General features: G+C 45.9%; 2 protein-coding genes across 5 annotated transcripts in view; one reads left to right on the top strand and one right to left on the bottom strand.

The window, feature by feature from the left end:
- Scfd2 (sec1 family domain containing 2) overlaps positions 1 to 8,187 on the top strand; it is a 545,604-nt gene extending 537,417 nt beyond the window's left edge. For all 3 annotated transcript variants that reach the window (XM_087187636.1, XM_087187635.1, XM_004849721.4), the window contains one exon: positions 514 to 8,187. In XM_087187636.1, the coding sequence (XP_087043762.1) occupies positions 514 to 606 (93 nt within the window). In that variant the 3' untranslated portion in view covers positions 607 to 8,187. The remainder of the gene's footprint in view (positions 1 to 513) is intronic.
- Positions 7,657 to 12,099, bottom strand: Rasl11b (RAS like family 11 member B). 2 transcript variants are annotated; one of them, XM_021262349.2, is made up of 4 exons: positions 11,771 to 12,099; positions 10,917 to 11,194; positions 9,943 to 10,019; positions 7,657 to 9,164 (listed from the first exon to the last, which is right to left on the bottom strand). In XM_021262349.2, exons 2-4 carry the CDS (start codon positions 11,011 to 11,013, stop codon positions 8,694 to 8,696), a joined length of 645 nt encoding a protein of 214 aa, XP_021118008.1. In that variant the 5' UTR covers positions 11,014 to 11,194; positions 11,771 to 12,099; the 3' UTR covers positions 7,657 to 8,693. The 2 variants fall into 2 exon arrangements, with proteins under 2 accessions (XP_021118008.1, XP_004849779.1); XM_004849722.3 differs by having other exon boundaries at positions 11,138 to 11,194; positions 11,771 to 12,098.
- Positions 12,100 to 14,801: the final 2,702 nt, after the last annotated feature.

Genomic DNA, 14,801 nt, shown 5'->3' with positions numbered 1-14,801 from the left:
CACTTAAAGTCTCCAGAACTGTGAGGCAGTAAATTTCTGTGGTACAGGCTATTCAGTTTGTGGTACTGAGAAACCCATGCAGTCACCATCCCAAGTACCAGACCCACCTCTTGGATATACCTGGTGTGGGTGTGTAAAGGCTCCCTTAAAGAAGCCTGAGATCAGTTACTGCCTGCCAAAGCCAGAGTATGATCTTATTCAGTGCAGCAGCAAGGGGTGGCTGGGCTCGCCTCTCAAATGCATACAACATCTCTCTCAGGCATTCTTAGCATGTCCTCGCTTAAAGGTCTAGAAGACCAGCCCAGCTGTTCCACAGGACATTCTTCCCAGACTGTGCACTCCCCTCCAGCAGGACACTAGCACCAGGTGGCATTCAACCTGTCACCCTCTCTCTTCATGGTCCTCCACTCCATGTCTCCTTCCAAAGACATTTGTTGCATTTTATTGCTTATGATCAAATAACCCAGTGTTGGCTTCCCTAACTTTCTGTGATGTGTTTGCCCCTTCTGTTAGGTGATCCTGTTGTCCACGAGACTCCTGAAGCCACATAACATTCCTGAGCTGCTATTTGCAACAGACCGACTACATCCAGACCTTGGCTTCTGACATCTGCTTAGACAATAAGACCTACCCATGCTGGAAATATCAATTCCATTGTTTGTCTCCATTCCTGATATGCCTCCAAAACCAGCGTCCTTGTAGCTCATTGTGGGTATGACTGCATTCTGATGAAAGGGTCTTGATAACTGTGCAATGAGATACTTTACTTAAATTGCTCTTTTTAAAAAGAATTATAGTTGGGCCTGGTGGTGCATGCCTATAATCCCAGCTACTTGGGAGGTTGAAGCAGGAGGATCACAATTTTGAGGCTAGCCTTGGTAACTTAGTGAGATCATCTCTCAAATAAAAAATTTTAAAAGGCTGGGGATATAGCTCAGTGCTCCCTAGGTTCAATCCACAGTATTAAAAAAAGGTTTGTGGGTTTTTTGTTTTGTTTTGCTTTTTCATTTTACTAAAGGTGTCACGCTATCTTTAGCTGAGCTAATTAGTGGTAATTTCTATTTACCTGTAAACTTTCATTGTATTCTCCTGATTATACCTTAGGATCGTTAAATCTAAATAAAGGCCTGTTGGCAAATGTTGATAGATGACAAAAAAGCTTTTGATTTGACGTTGGTCAAGGAAAAGACAGATGTGCTTTAGAATTATGAGTATGAGGAAACTTTGGTTTTTCTTAAGATTATATAACTGAGGAGGGAACACTGCAAGTAGAGTCTAAGGCTTTGTTTCTCTCCTAATCTGAAGCATTTCTGAACAGGCGAGGAAGGGAGGGGTGGTACTGGGGCAGCCTGGTCACAGCACGCTTGTAAATCATCCTCCCATAACAAAGGCCACATTGTTCCAAGTGTTCCCTGGCAGGGCTGCCAGGCTCCTTGGAACAGCGGGACAGGGGGTGATGGGAGGGCCATGCCTGCCTGTGAAAGGGCTCCTCCACTCCAATAGGAGCTCTCTCAGCCCAGGGAGCCTAGTTGTGACCACCACTCCATGTGGCCTTTGGGATTTGAAGTTCCTATTGAAACATAAAGCTTTCTTTCTGTAAGTTTAATTTTTCTTCTGATCATAGCAGAAACACCCAGATTTACTTACCAAAATAATATGAGAACTCTAAGGAGGAAAAAAAGAAAAAGAAAATAGCTTGAAACCCAGGTCTTTATTGGTATGTGGTCAATGGAAATTTCTGGCATCTCTAAAGATGTTTGAAATAAGAAGATAAAACTGAAAACTCCTTCTAGCATGGATTAAACAGGTAGAGAAAATAAAATGTACACTAAGATACTTAGTGTGTGATTTTACAAAACACTCATTTTATGGGGAAAATAAAATAAAACATGAGGTTGGAAGTCATTCTGAGATATGATAAAAGCAGGATGTTGGGCCAGGGATTTAGCTCAGTGGTTCCGACGCCTGCCTCGCAAGCGCAGGGTCCCAAGTTCCATCCCCAGTACCAAAAAAAAAAACAGGATGCTTATAGAAATAGATGTTTATTTTTTTGCCTAAGTATGCTTTCCACTTAATGCCAATTCTTTGATGGTGCTGAAATATAGAACTCAGATGTTTGCTTGCTTGCTTGTTTGTTTGTTTTTTGAGACAGACCCAGGCTGGCCTCAAACTCATAATCCTCCTGCCTCAGCCTTCCAAGTAGTGGGATTATAGGCATGTGACACAATGCTATCTACCTTTTTTTTAATCCTGCTAATCTAGACGTCTTAGTTTGAGGAAGAAAATGGCAATAGCCCCAAAGAAATTATAATATAAGCAGAGATTAGTATTTTCTAAAATAAAAAAATTAAAAGAAACCTGTTATATGACTTAAATCTTCATTCATTCATTCATTCATTCTCAAATGTTGAGCCTGCATTGAACATTCCAGGCACTCTGCAAGGTCCTGAGACACAGTTGTGTATGAGCCAGGCAAGTCCTTGATTCTGTGGCACTCACAGAATGAGCAGGAGGTGCTTCTCCTGATGTCTGGCCCTATGTGAGTATCTTCTGAAGGTTAAGTTGCAAAGCATATGTCTACATTCAAAGGGAACTTTCTGGAAATAGAAAACAAAACTGCTAACAAGCACTTACCTCAGGGCATAAATATCAAATGGGAAGGCTGAGAAAAGGAGTCTTACTTTGTATAGTTCTGTATTGTTTTGATTTTTTTGCAGAAAATATGTATTTGTATATTATCTTTGTGACGTTGTAGTTTTAAAAGTTCATTTTTATTTTATAAAAGAATATTCTAAGTTTCTACTCTGATATAACTGTGTTACTGTGTTACCTACCACAAAGCAGTTATCATGTCCTGAAAGTGCTTACAGTGGGCTGGGGATTTAGCTCAGTGACAATGTGCCTGCCTTGCAAGCACAAGATCCTGAGTTCGATCCCTGGTACTGCAAAAAAGTAGGAAAGTACTTTCGGTCCTCCACTAAATATGGTCACAGGTGGTCCCTGAGAGATGAGGGAAAATGTCACAAGTTTGGTTTATAATCATTATTTTACCATCTCTCAACTCATTGATTAGAGAAACTGAGCCAGGCACCCAGGTGAGCTGGAAGAAGTTGATGGTAAGTGTGGTTGGAATAAGAAGGCGGGAAACACAGGACAGAGCACAGATTTATGATTAAAAAAGCAGGAATGTAATAGAAACTTGGTATAAATCCTGCAAATGGCTTTCAACAAATAAGGAAAAGGAAGGGGACTGGGGAAATTGATCATTGTCCCCATGGCAGAGCCTCCTGGGACCTCTCAGGGACTATCTTGGTTATGTGCTCATTTCCTAGGCAAGGGAGAGGGTAGAGAAGAAACCAACTCCAGTACCTTCACCTCTGTGAAGGAGCGGAGCTCAGAACAGGCCTCAGAAGCCTTCTCTGGGTTTAAATTCTAGTTCTCCACTCAGACCACCTTGGCACCGTGGATCACTCCAAGCCCCAGCAACCACATATGTAAAATCCAGATAATCATGGATCTACCACATAGGAAGTTTATCCACCCCCAACACAACTAAGAAATGTGGGTCTTTGCTGTGGAAGACACCAATAAAATTACTTCACAAATGATACAGAGAATGATATTAGATGATGAGGAAGTTCAGAGGCAATCCTGGGGAAGTGAAAAATGGAAGAGGAGAACACCTTGGACCACTACACTTCTAAGACTGTCTAATACAGAGGTTAGGAAGAGTGCCTGGAGTCCACTCTGATAGCTACATTCCACTCTTACCTCTCCCACATAGTGGTTCACTTCTCTACATCTTAGTTGACCAAAAAATTGGATAACAACAGGACTTACCTCTTTGGGTTGCATTGAGAATTAAAATATCTGATGCACATATACCACTTAGCACCTAAGAGTCACTACCATCAGTAATAAATTTTGATGATTGCTATATAGGGTTATGTTTCCAATAGAACTTTTCCCATCACTAATGTTAGCTAGAAAGCTGCTATGCAGATTCTGTGACTCACACCCTGATTTACCACTCCAACCTTACCCAATATGTCCATACTAAAGGGACACCTCCAACCCCCCAGACCCATGTCAGCCACCTGGAGGTGACATAAAAGGATCGAGATGAATGCTGGTGCTGGTTTCTCCTTCTTCAGGCTGGTGTGTGAATGTTTATCATCTAAACTGTGGCTGGGCAGAGCCAAAACAAGCTCATACATGCAAATCTCCTGCCAAGAACTTCGAAGGCCACTTTTTAGAAATGCAATCAATGGAGGTGTAAATACTGTGAAGCAGTTGACTTCTGCTTTTGTAAACCTCTCTGCAGCCCTCTGCTCAGCAAATATAGTGGGCACAGCAAAGTGTTTGGAAGTGTTCCACAGCTGGGTAAGCCCAGCATTGGGCCCAGAGGGCCAGGGCCTATGCAGATAAGTTCTGTTTATGCCTCTGCCCCTAAATTACAGTGGTATTTCAATAACAAAGAATTCCATCAAGCTCCCCCTAAGACCACTATTATTTATTTTACCCTGGTTACTAGAAACAATCTCAACAACAAATAATCCAGTGTTACAAATATTGTCTAACATCCTGTCAGAGAAACATCAAGAATTCTGCCTCTTTTTAAAAGGAATTTAAGAAGACAAATCCAGATGGTGAAGGATTTGCAGACTATGTGTGAAAGAGCCATGGGGATGGCTAGGGTGTTGCCACCATCAGTAAGAACCTTAATCCTGCTCCCTTCTCAAATTCAGGAGTAATGACAACAATAAGAACTTTCTGGAACCTTTTCTCTTTAGATTTTATAGGGAATGCCAGCAACACCAATTTTCCTGGGTTATTATTCATTGTAACCAGACAAGCTCTGTGATTCCTTCTGGGGTCGTTTCCTGAGGGGCCTATCATGAGTTCTCCTCAGAGACTGCCTGACCATTCTCATTTCCCCTCAGCCAGGGCAGGATCACAGTTTCCCAACTGCTCCTTTGTGGGAATTTCCCCCACAAACTTGTTCACTTGCCCCAAGCATGGATTTGTTTTTTCCCTCTTGGGGTATAAGATGAAAGTTGAACTCCCATTTTTCTCCTAAACAAGGGGCTCTCTGTAACACACCCATAGCTTCTAAGCCTGAGGGTTCAGAGGGGCTGAGTGGAAGACTTCGGACTGGCAGTGGCTCATCCATGTGGGCACAATGGGAAGCCAGCAAGGCCAGGAGGTTCTGCCATTCCTGTGACTGCACAGCGGGGTCTGGCAGGCTTCAGAGGGCTAAGAGTGGTTTTGATTTGAGGCAGGGAGGAAACTCAAAAGCCAGACTGCACGATAGACATGAGTCTGCTTGGTTCTAAGACAGATTGGCAGTCACCCCTGCCTGCTTGGACGTCTTTATTCTGGAGTGGGGCTGGAGCCCAGCAGCAGCAGGCTGATGGCAACAGCAGATGTGGCCTAGTGTGAGGGGGCCAAGGGCCAGGGAGCCAGTAGCAGATGGGAAATGAAAGATGGAGGGAGCAGGCCAGGAACTGGGGCCAGGGCAAGGAGAGTAGGCAGAAGGGGTGTCTCTCCGAGGAGCTGCGATGAGCCGGCCATCACCAGAGTTTAGGCTATGGCTTCAGGAAGACCTGGGGTAGAGACCCAGATCTGTTACTTCAGAATTGGGCCAGCTGCTTCATTCTTGTGAGCCTCCTTTTCCTTTTCTGTAGAATACTAAAGATGGATGGGAGAGTTGTGGGAAATGTTCACTATTTCAAATCCTCCCCCAAAACTGTGCCCAGCACACAGGTTTTCAGTAAATATAATAGAAGCAGTCATTATAGTATCTTTGTGTTCCTAAGCAGGTTATAATCCCTGAGCTTCCGTTTCCTCATCTGTACAGTGGAAATCTCATTACCTTCTTCGGGATTCAGAAGATTCAAGGAGAATGTGTATAATCTGGAAGGTTGTAAATGTTGAGAAAATTCAAATCTCTTCCCCTTCTCTACTGCTCTGACCCCCAGACACAGGTACATCCCTCCTTCCCTTGCCTGAGGGCACAGGAGGTAGCCCCTACCGAGGAAGGAGACGGCTGTTTCTCAGGGCCGGGTGACTAGTTTAGAAACTTTTTAAAGGAGAGAGGATTAAATGCAGAGATACTAATAATGAAAGAGATGAGAAAAATAATAATGGAACATGAAGCCAACTTCACATAAAGAAAAGAGCACGGTGCATTGCAGAACTATAAACACTTAAGTCAACCTGAGACACTGGACAGAACCAGGGCTTGGGCAGTTTCCAGCTAGGCCTTTGTCCTGTGCAGGGGTGAGGGCCTGAAGGACAATAGTTAGGGCCGGAGGCCCGCTGGGGAGAAGGTGCGGTGCACACCCAGTCCAGAGCACAGGACACCTGCAGGAGTTCTGCACAGGCACAGCGACGGAAAGGAAAGGGGGCTGCTCAGCACTGTGCTGCAGAAATCCGGGCACAGGAAACCTCTTCACTTCTTTAGTTTAAACATGGTAAGAGACCAGGGTAAACCTCACTCACGGTATTATGAACACAACTACATGGGAGGAAAACCAGTAACGTCTAGTCTGGTCCTTGCTGACATTGAGGTATTTAGTGTCTCCTGTTGATACCATTCTTCTCCCTGGCCCCAAGACATACACCCTTCTCAAAGGCACAGGTAGGCTCTGAGTGTAGAAATTTCCCTTACTAGAAAGCTTTGGAGCCTCATCAGAGAATCATTGAGAACTACAGTTACATCCTGGGAAAAGACCTGAAAGCCTGACCCCATGGCATACAGAGAACCCCATTAGCTATGCAGCTTGGCTGCTTCCATGGCCCCACGGCCCCACACAGGTAAGCAATATTATATGTGTACTTATGAAATGTTGTAAAGGAATATGAACATGGAGTATAGTCAGAAGACATTGATTCAGGTCTTTTGTGAGAGCATGAAAATATCACTTAAAACTCAACTTGTTTTTCTCCTCTTTAAGATGGTGCTCTCACCTTCCCCACCCTCCTGGGGTTATCCCGAGGATTAGACAAGGTCAGGTATGTGAAAGCACTACTCAAACAAACATAAGGTGTGATTATTTGCCCATAAAGATGGTGACTCAGCATGCATGAAAGGTCTTTCAGGCCCAGATGGAAGAGAGGAGAGGCCTGGCAGTGGAAGCACACACCCTTGTAGGAGCGGCCCTGAACGGCCTAAGAGCAATGACTGCGAGCTTTTACCATGAGAAGAAAGTGTATTTTGGAAAGCAATATACCCAAACAGGTTTACCAAATTAATCATGTATACAGAAGCACTGATCTTGTGTAGAGGCATTAATACCCTCAAGGCTTTGCTGAAAGATGTGTTTAATCGACATTTGTCTTAGGTTTATCTAGAGGATCATGAGGAAATAAGAGTAGGAATTATGCTACTCTTGAATACAAGGAAGCAAACTGTAATACACCATGCTCACAGGTTTTGCCCTTACAAGTTATTTAACCTTTTCTTCTCAAAGCCTATTTCCCCACCTGCAAAATAGGGATAATAAAATGTATCTCACTGGTTTGTTCTGAGGCTTAGATAACCCCTGGAAGCTATAACGCCTGACTCAAAGTACACAATAAATAAGATGTGAAGTAATATTTTTTTCTGAAGGGTAGAAGGTTAACATTCCAATGAAGACCAAGTCAGATGTCTGCTCTTTTAAAATGAAATTTATTGTACATAAAATAAATTAATTACAGTTCAAGCCAAAGCACAAGTGGCTTTTTAAAGTGCATCTGTGTAGGGGATTTGGCAGGTAGCCCCTGCATCTAGACACTCTGTAAGATAGTGTTCTTGTACTTTAGCCACCCATTGCCATGACTCAGCCAGGCCTAGGAAGCAACCCAACGTCATTGTCATAAGCCATTTACACAAATCATACCAAAATCAACTAATACGTTTTTCTGTACCTGGTCCAACAATTAAAAAAACAAAAATACAAGGAACTATGCAGTCTTACAATTAGTCTGGGGTTGAAGAGTTTAAGTTCCCAGCTACTCAACACGTGTCCAACTAAACACCCCATCCTGTGTCAGGAGCGCCAGGGCCTCCTGCAGACCACAGTTCGCAGCTGTATGTGTACAGAATATTTTGGCCCATGAACTTGAGTCCTTTTGAGGGGAGGGAGATTTTTTTTTCCTTGTTCTTAAAAAAAAAAAAAAAGAAAAGAAAGAAAAAAGAAATCTGGGTATCCTTCAGGCTAGAAAGGTACTCTGTAAGGAATAGTTTGCCAGAGATATGAATCATGTGGATAAGAGAAAAGCAATTTTTCCTCTTAGGAGAAAACAAAGAAGGGGGAAGGGAAAAAGGCAAGCCTGCGAATACTTAAATCTGTTCTTTCATTCCCACCAGAAACCATTCCAATATATCTGGCTGAAACTACAGCTGACCATCATTTACAAGGCAGGTGAGAACAAAAACCAAAACACATCTGCCCTCTTCCCCACTCTAAGGACAAGACACAGACATGTCACATGTACACAATGGCTTGATGGGCTCTCTCAGGCCTCATCCATCTGTCCCCCTGCTCCGCACAGCTTCCTTTTCTGCAGCAGTTCCACAGGCCCCTGGGCCCTTCTGCTCCAGCCCTTTCTGGAGCCATGAACTACTGCCAGCATCCAATGTCCCCAACCTAGAGGCACCTCCAGGCCTCTTCCTCAAAGACCAAACCCCCTTGAGTAGTCACACTTCAAACAGAGGTGACAGTCCTCACTTTGGCAGAGAGAGCTTGCTTGAATCTTCTCTTCAGGTCCTGCATGTTGGGTGACTTGGGCCGGGGAATAAGAGAGGTCCTTCGCTTCTCGGGCGTGCTGCTGGGCTGCTGTTTGTGACTCACTTCTTTGCACAGGACGTGGAAAGCGTTATAGACATCATTGTAATTTTCGCTGACAGACACTTCATAGAAAGAGCAGCCCAGCATGCTGGCCAGCTGCAGTCCAAGCTGAGGGTCAACCTGCTTGATGTGCAACAGGTCAGCTTTGTTAGCCACGAGCACCATGGGCAGCCGAGTGCCCAGGTGGAGCTGCTGGACGTGTTGGTGGAGCTGGCTGATGAGTTCATAGCTCTTGTGGTCAGTGATGGAAAAAACAATCACCACAGCATCTGCCCACCGGATGCACCGATTCAACTGCTCATTGCAGTTCAAGCCATTTTCATGGACCTGAAAGAGGGGTGAGGGCAAGGTGAATGGTTAGTGCTGCAAAGAGCACTGGCTTGGTTGGATACCGAATTCAAAAGAGCCCTTCACAGTAATGCCGGGTTGCAAGTCATAAACATGTTATATCCCCACACACTTCAGCTTTCTTGACACTATGTTGATCCAGCTGCATGGAGTTGGAATAAATAACAGTGCAGCTCACCACACTCAAGTGGAAAATTGACCTGCAGAGAACTCCATGCAGAGAGACTTTGTAGTTGCACAAAATGGGAAATTAACTGGCTAGACAGTAAGTCTGGGGAAGTAAAGATAGGAGCTGGAAGCATTTAAACCTGGATAACTGCCCAGTTTGGAAGGGGGGAAAAAAAAACCACCAACATGGCTCTTTTGTCTATAGAGTAACTTTCCACAACATAAAAGTGATTCAAAGTATTTGAAACTATACCTCGGCATTTAGTTTCTAATGCCAAAGACATGTACGTAAAAATTGATCTTTTTAATGATAGCAAGGAAACTTTGTCAACTCCAAGTGTTTGGTTTGGTCTTTCCTGCTGTGCTGAATATTCCTTACAGAAGGATTCTGCCCCTTAGCCAAATCTTCCAAATGGAGCCAGGCTAAGACTGACCAACAGCCAAATACAACTGAAGTGTCAAACAATATATATCCAGCCCTGACTCCCCAAATCTCCCCTTTTAGCAAGAGCTACTTTGAGAACAACTGAACAATACCACATCCAGCAAGGCTCCCATATGACCCAGTCACAACCTCCGAGCTTCTCACCTGAATACCTGGAGTGTCCTGAACTTGTATCGCCAGGCTTTCACCTTCTATCTGGACTTGTCTGGTGTAGAGATTACCTGTGGGGGCAAAGAAAAAAAAAGATTACGCTTTTCCTTCATTGTGACTTTTAGAACATTGTGAGTTTTTTTATTTAGAAAAAAATGTAGCCTGCACAGATGTACAAAAAGAAGATATAGGATTTTTTCTACTTAGTGGGCTTATTTTTAAAATGTTTTTAAGGCCAACTGAGATTTTAACCCCATGTTTAGTTGGTTTATTAAAACCAGAGCAAAGTTTGTGAGTTTTTGAAAACTTTGTCTAATTTTAAATGAAGCTTCCATATTTACACTATTTCCTTGAAGCAAATTTTCTTGTTTTAGCATGTGTGGAATTTGTTTTATTTTAGTATATTATCATTCTTTGATCCTAAATTTATATTTTGGCCATGAGATATGCGTTGGTAGGCAAATACGGTTAGTGAAAGCACAGCTCACATTATCAGGTAGAATAAAAATATGACATAATTAACTACATCAAAGCAGAAGGCTAGTATGTCTTTCCTTGGGACGGCTTGTATAACTTATTTCAGAGAATCCCCTGTGGGCACTTCATCCAGGGTACAGAGTGAAGCAATCTCGTAACAAAGCATAGGTAGAAAGCCTGTAAGTCTCCAGTGGCTATTCTTAACCACAGGGACTAAAACATTTGTTCTCTCATTTATTCAGGAACTCTCCTTCTAAAATTCTACCACTTAGTTACTTTTCTTTGTTAGAAAAAGAGAACTTTAGGTTTATAACTGTTCTCCTTTGGCCTTCGCTTTAAAAGGTCACCTCTGAAAAGCAGCCAGCAGAGAGGGAGGGGGCAGGGGAGGAGCTAGCCAGAGTTTTTTATGACTTCTGCAGGAGTGTTTTGAAGGGAGAGGCCCTGGGGTACAAAGGGTGCTTCCAACTGAGGTCCCTATAGTTAAAACATACCAAAGGGAATACTTTCAGGCACTTGATAAAATGATGAATGGGCCTGGAATGGAATGAAGCCAGATGGCAGCTGGGGGACGGGTGGATGGAGGGGCATGCAGAGTTGGAAGTGGCAGGATTCTGATGTTCAGACTGTCACTGTGATGGAAGCTGCCGGGAAGGCTCTGAAAAGTGGGCACGGCAGTTCTCCTGACGGCCCTTTCCTCCATGCGCTTCCTCACCTGCATTTCTTTCATAGTCTCCGATGAATCGCCTGGTGAGGAACCGGACCACCAGAGCTGCAGGTGAGAAACGAGAAAGGAAAGAGACTTAACCCTGGAAGTTAGATGCGTCTCCACCTCACCCCCGGAACACAACTCTGGGTGAAAGCCACCAAGGAAATTCCTACCCCGCAGCTCCTTGACCCTTCTTCCAGGCACAGTGAGGGGCAGCAGGCCTGATGAACTACAGCTGTGCCAGCCTAGCCGGAGGGTCTCCTTGCACACCCTTCCCTGCGTGCTCCCCGAGCCACACACTTCCAGCAGAGCCTCCCCAGCCCTGCTGACCTCTGGGAGGTGTTACGTTCACTAAATCCCTTTCAGTTCCAGACACTGCCAGACGCTCAAACCCCCGAAGTGCTGACCCCCGTGAGCCGGTAATGCCCGGAAAGCCTCCCGGCCGTGCTGTGTCCCGGTGACCCTCCCCTAGGCACGCAGAGGGGCGCAGGCGATGGTGGCTCAGGTCCCTTCCGGGGGGCCCGGTTCCGAGGCCCGGCCGCACCCCACCTCTCCCCACGTCTCCTTAAGGGCGAATCCCGGCGGGGGTCTCCCCGACCGGCCCGCAACTAAACGGACTCCGCTGGGGCGCGGACTCACCGGTCTTGCCCACGCCGCTGGCCCCCACCACGGCGATCTTGACGAGCCGGCGGCCCGCGGCCCCCAGACAGCACTCGGCGGCGGCGGCACTGCCCGCGGCGGGGTACTCGGCGATGGTGCACATGTTCTGGATGAGGCGCATCGCCGCTCCGGCCTGGGCTGCACCGCGCGGGACAGGTGGAGGCTAGCGCTTCGGGGAGAGGGCGGAAGGACGGAGAGCAAGCGCTCGACGGCAAAGAAGAAACCGCACAAGCAAGAGAGTGCCTCGGGGGATACGGCTCCCAGGGCTCAGGCTCTGGGCTGGGAGTGACGGCAAGCGCGCGCGCAGTTTTCTCCCGGGAAGGCCCCTCCCCTTACTCCTGCAGCCAATCACAAAGTCGTCTCGCCTTAGGCCCCGCCCCCGGCTCAGCTTCCGGACCGCGGCGCCGGGGCGGGCACCCAGAGCTAGTGCCGGGCCCCGTGAGGCGAGTGGAGAGGGGCTGACGGGCGCGAGGAGAGGAACGTGCGGGCCCCGCCGCGCACCCAGTGGCGAGCGCCGGTACGGGGCGGCTGCTGTGGCTGCGGGGTCGCGGACGTTTCCGGTGCGGGGGAACCGGCCGGGCCCTGGGTCCCTCTGCCTGCCCACGCGCGCCGCCCCGGCCTCTCACGAGTGCTTCCCGGCCACCTGCTCTGCCTCCACGATCCTTAATTTGGGACGTGATTGCATTGACTTGGGGGTGTCAGGGGTGGCAACGTGCCTCACAGACTTTTAGCTACCTTTGCAATCACTAACAAAAACCACCATCCCTAAATGCCCTAAAATGTGACATTTGATTTGGGGACAAAGTATCACCTATTTCGCTCTAGACCCACGTTCTGGGTCTGTTCGACCTCCAGAGCTCACGTGAATGCGCACACGGTGGAGCGTCTGTACTGCACCCCCAGAAGCAAATCAAGAAGTAATTATAGAACAGGCTTTCTTGCCTGGCGCACAATCACACCTCCTCCAGGCGCTGTTAAAGGATAGGAAGACAGTCATCCCAGCTGCGGGCAGACAGCTGTGGATGCCGACTCTATTGGGAAGCAGAGGTCTGAAAGGTCCCTACTTAGTCCCTGAGCGTAAGGCTCCTCAAGAGTTAGTTAGAAGGGGCTTGATGCCAAGGGAGATGTAGGTTCTGCACTCATAAAACCAAGCTCCTTATAGGCCACATTCCTCCTCTGAGCAACCTTCTGTAGCTGGCACGGACTGCAACATATGTCAACACCCGCTCAGGCTGGCCACCTACCTCATCCCTACCTCTCCACCACTTCTGCAGGCCTCAGAAGTCCCAGACACTTTTACCCAGAAGCATATGGCAATAAATTGTGACTTTGTGTACCCCCTCATTAAAGGTTGAAATGTAAAAGTAAACCCCTCATTTGTGCGCACCAGGCATCTAGTGTGACCTTGTCCTAATTTGAATTTCATTGAGCAAGTAGTTGGCAGAATTTACCGCCTAGACCCAGCTCAGGCTCTGCGATAAACCGTCTTGTTTAGGAGGTGGCAGGAATTCAAGGGGATGTAGTCTCAAACTGATTTGGTAGCAAGACCTGTAGGATGGGCAACATGATTAGCAAGACACACAGCCTTAGCAATCACCATGATAACAAGAGACTGTTAGAGTGTAGAATGGTGTGAGGTCAGCCATTTGAGTCAGAAAGAAAGCATTTTTAATATGCATCATGGCTTTCTTTGTGTTTTATATTGAATTGGAATTTTATAAAATCAAACTTAGCAAAACTATAATTACAGGTAACCATGTACTTTTTAAACCCCTCCCCTAAAAAAGCCTGCAATTCTGTCATGTTTACATGGTAAAATGATTATGTAGTCTACATTGTTTAACTGGGTTTCACTCACACACGCGCATACAGAGCTGTGGCAAAAATTGTCAAGGAGAATTTTGCTTTGGATCATTTTAACTTCTGGGGCTTGATTTTCATTTCCATGAAGCTGTACCAAACCTGTGATTTTTCTGTCTGTATCATAAGGCTGAATTTGGTTTCTTTATTTTAGGTCTAACTGATCTGGCTGTGCTTTAAAGAACACAGAAGAGAAAGAAAAGAGCAGAAGGTGGAGAAAAGAAAGGAGTGTTATTCAAATCGCAAACATCTGCCCCCCAGTGCTCTACACCCCACCCACCTCAGAAGAGGACGCAGAGTTGTCTCCTCTTGGAGATTTGGGTCATTAGTAGAGAAGGAAGGATCCAGGGCAGCGGAGGTGATATGTAGAGGACTTGTTTTGTTCCCCACTGTAGGAACGGGACTTTGCATACAGTCCTATGAGGTAGGTACTGTCATTTCTTCCAAGTGCAGCAATCTACTGTGGCTCTGCCAACCACCACAAACCCTAGTGGCTCATGGTCTTCTGAGTTGACCAGGCTTGGCTGGGTGGCTCTTTCACAGGATCTCTCCCGCTTTTGCAATAAGATGGCAACTGGGACTGTGTCATCTGAAAACTCAACTGAACTGGACATCTAAGGTGGCTTCTTGACTGGCACAGCTACATTTCCACTGAAGACCTGGGGCCGCTGGGACCAGCATAGGATCCCTCACAGACTGGTGACCAACCTCGTTAGAATGATGTCTATGTCAGGAAGTAGAAGCAGCCAATCTCTTAGGGCCTGTGCAGTGAAACTGGCCCAGTGTCACATCTACTATGTTGTGTTGGTCAAATGGTCATGGAGTTCACCCAAATCATAGGGAAAAGAGGAGGAATATGGATCCCATCCTTAGCTGGGAACAGTGTCAAAGAATTCGTGGCCATCTTTATTGCCACACTTTCATTTTAAAATGAAAGACAGAACTTCAGGAAGAAAAAAAAGCAAAAACCTCTTCTAAGGTCACATATCTTATAAAGGACAGAGCCAAAAATCTGACAAGATTAATAATATTTAAATTAACTAGGATATTCATGCTGAGACTGTGTCCTATGGTAAAATACTACATAGTACTGTTCTCTCTCTCTCTCTCCCCAAAGGGACTTAGGGAAAAAAGAAAGAAATATTTTGCT

Source organism: Heterocephalus glaber, unplaced genomic scaffold (genome assembly GCF_053883595.1).
Source record: "Heterocephalus glaber isolate CG9 unplaced genomic scaffold, H.glaber_assembly_v1.0 deba00001509, whole genome shotgun sequence".
NCBI classification, from domain to species: Eukaryota; Metazoa; Chordata; class Mammalia; order Rodentia; family Bathyergidae; genus Heterocephalus; species Heterocephalus glaber.
The sequence above is the reverse complement of the archived record's forward strand: the minus strand, read 5'-3'. Positions and strand labels throughout refer to the sequence as shown.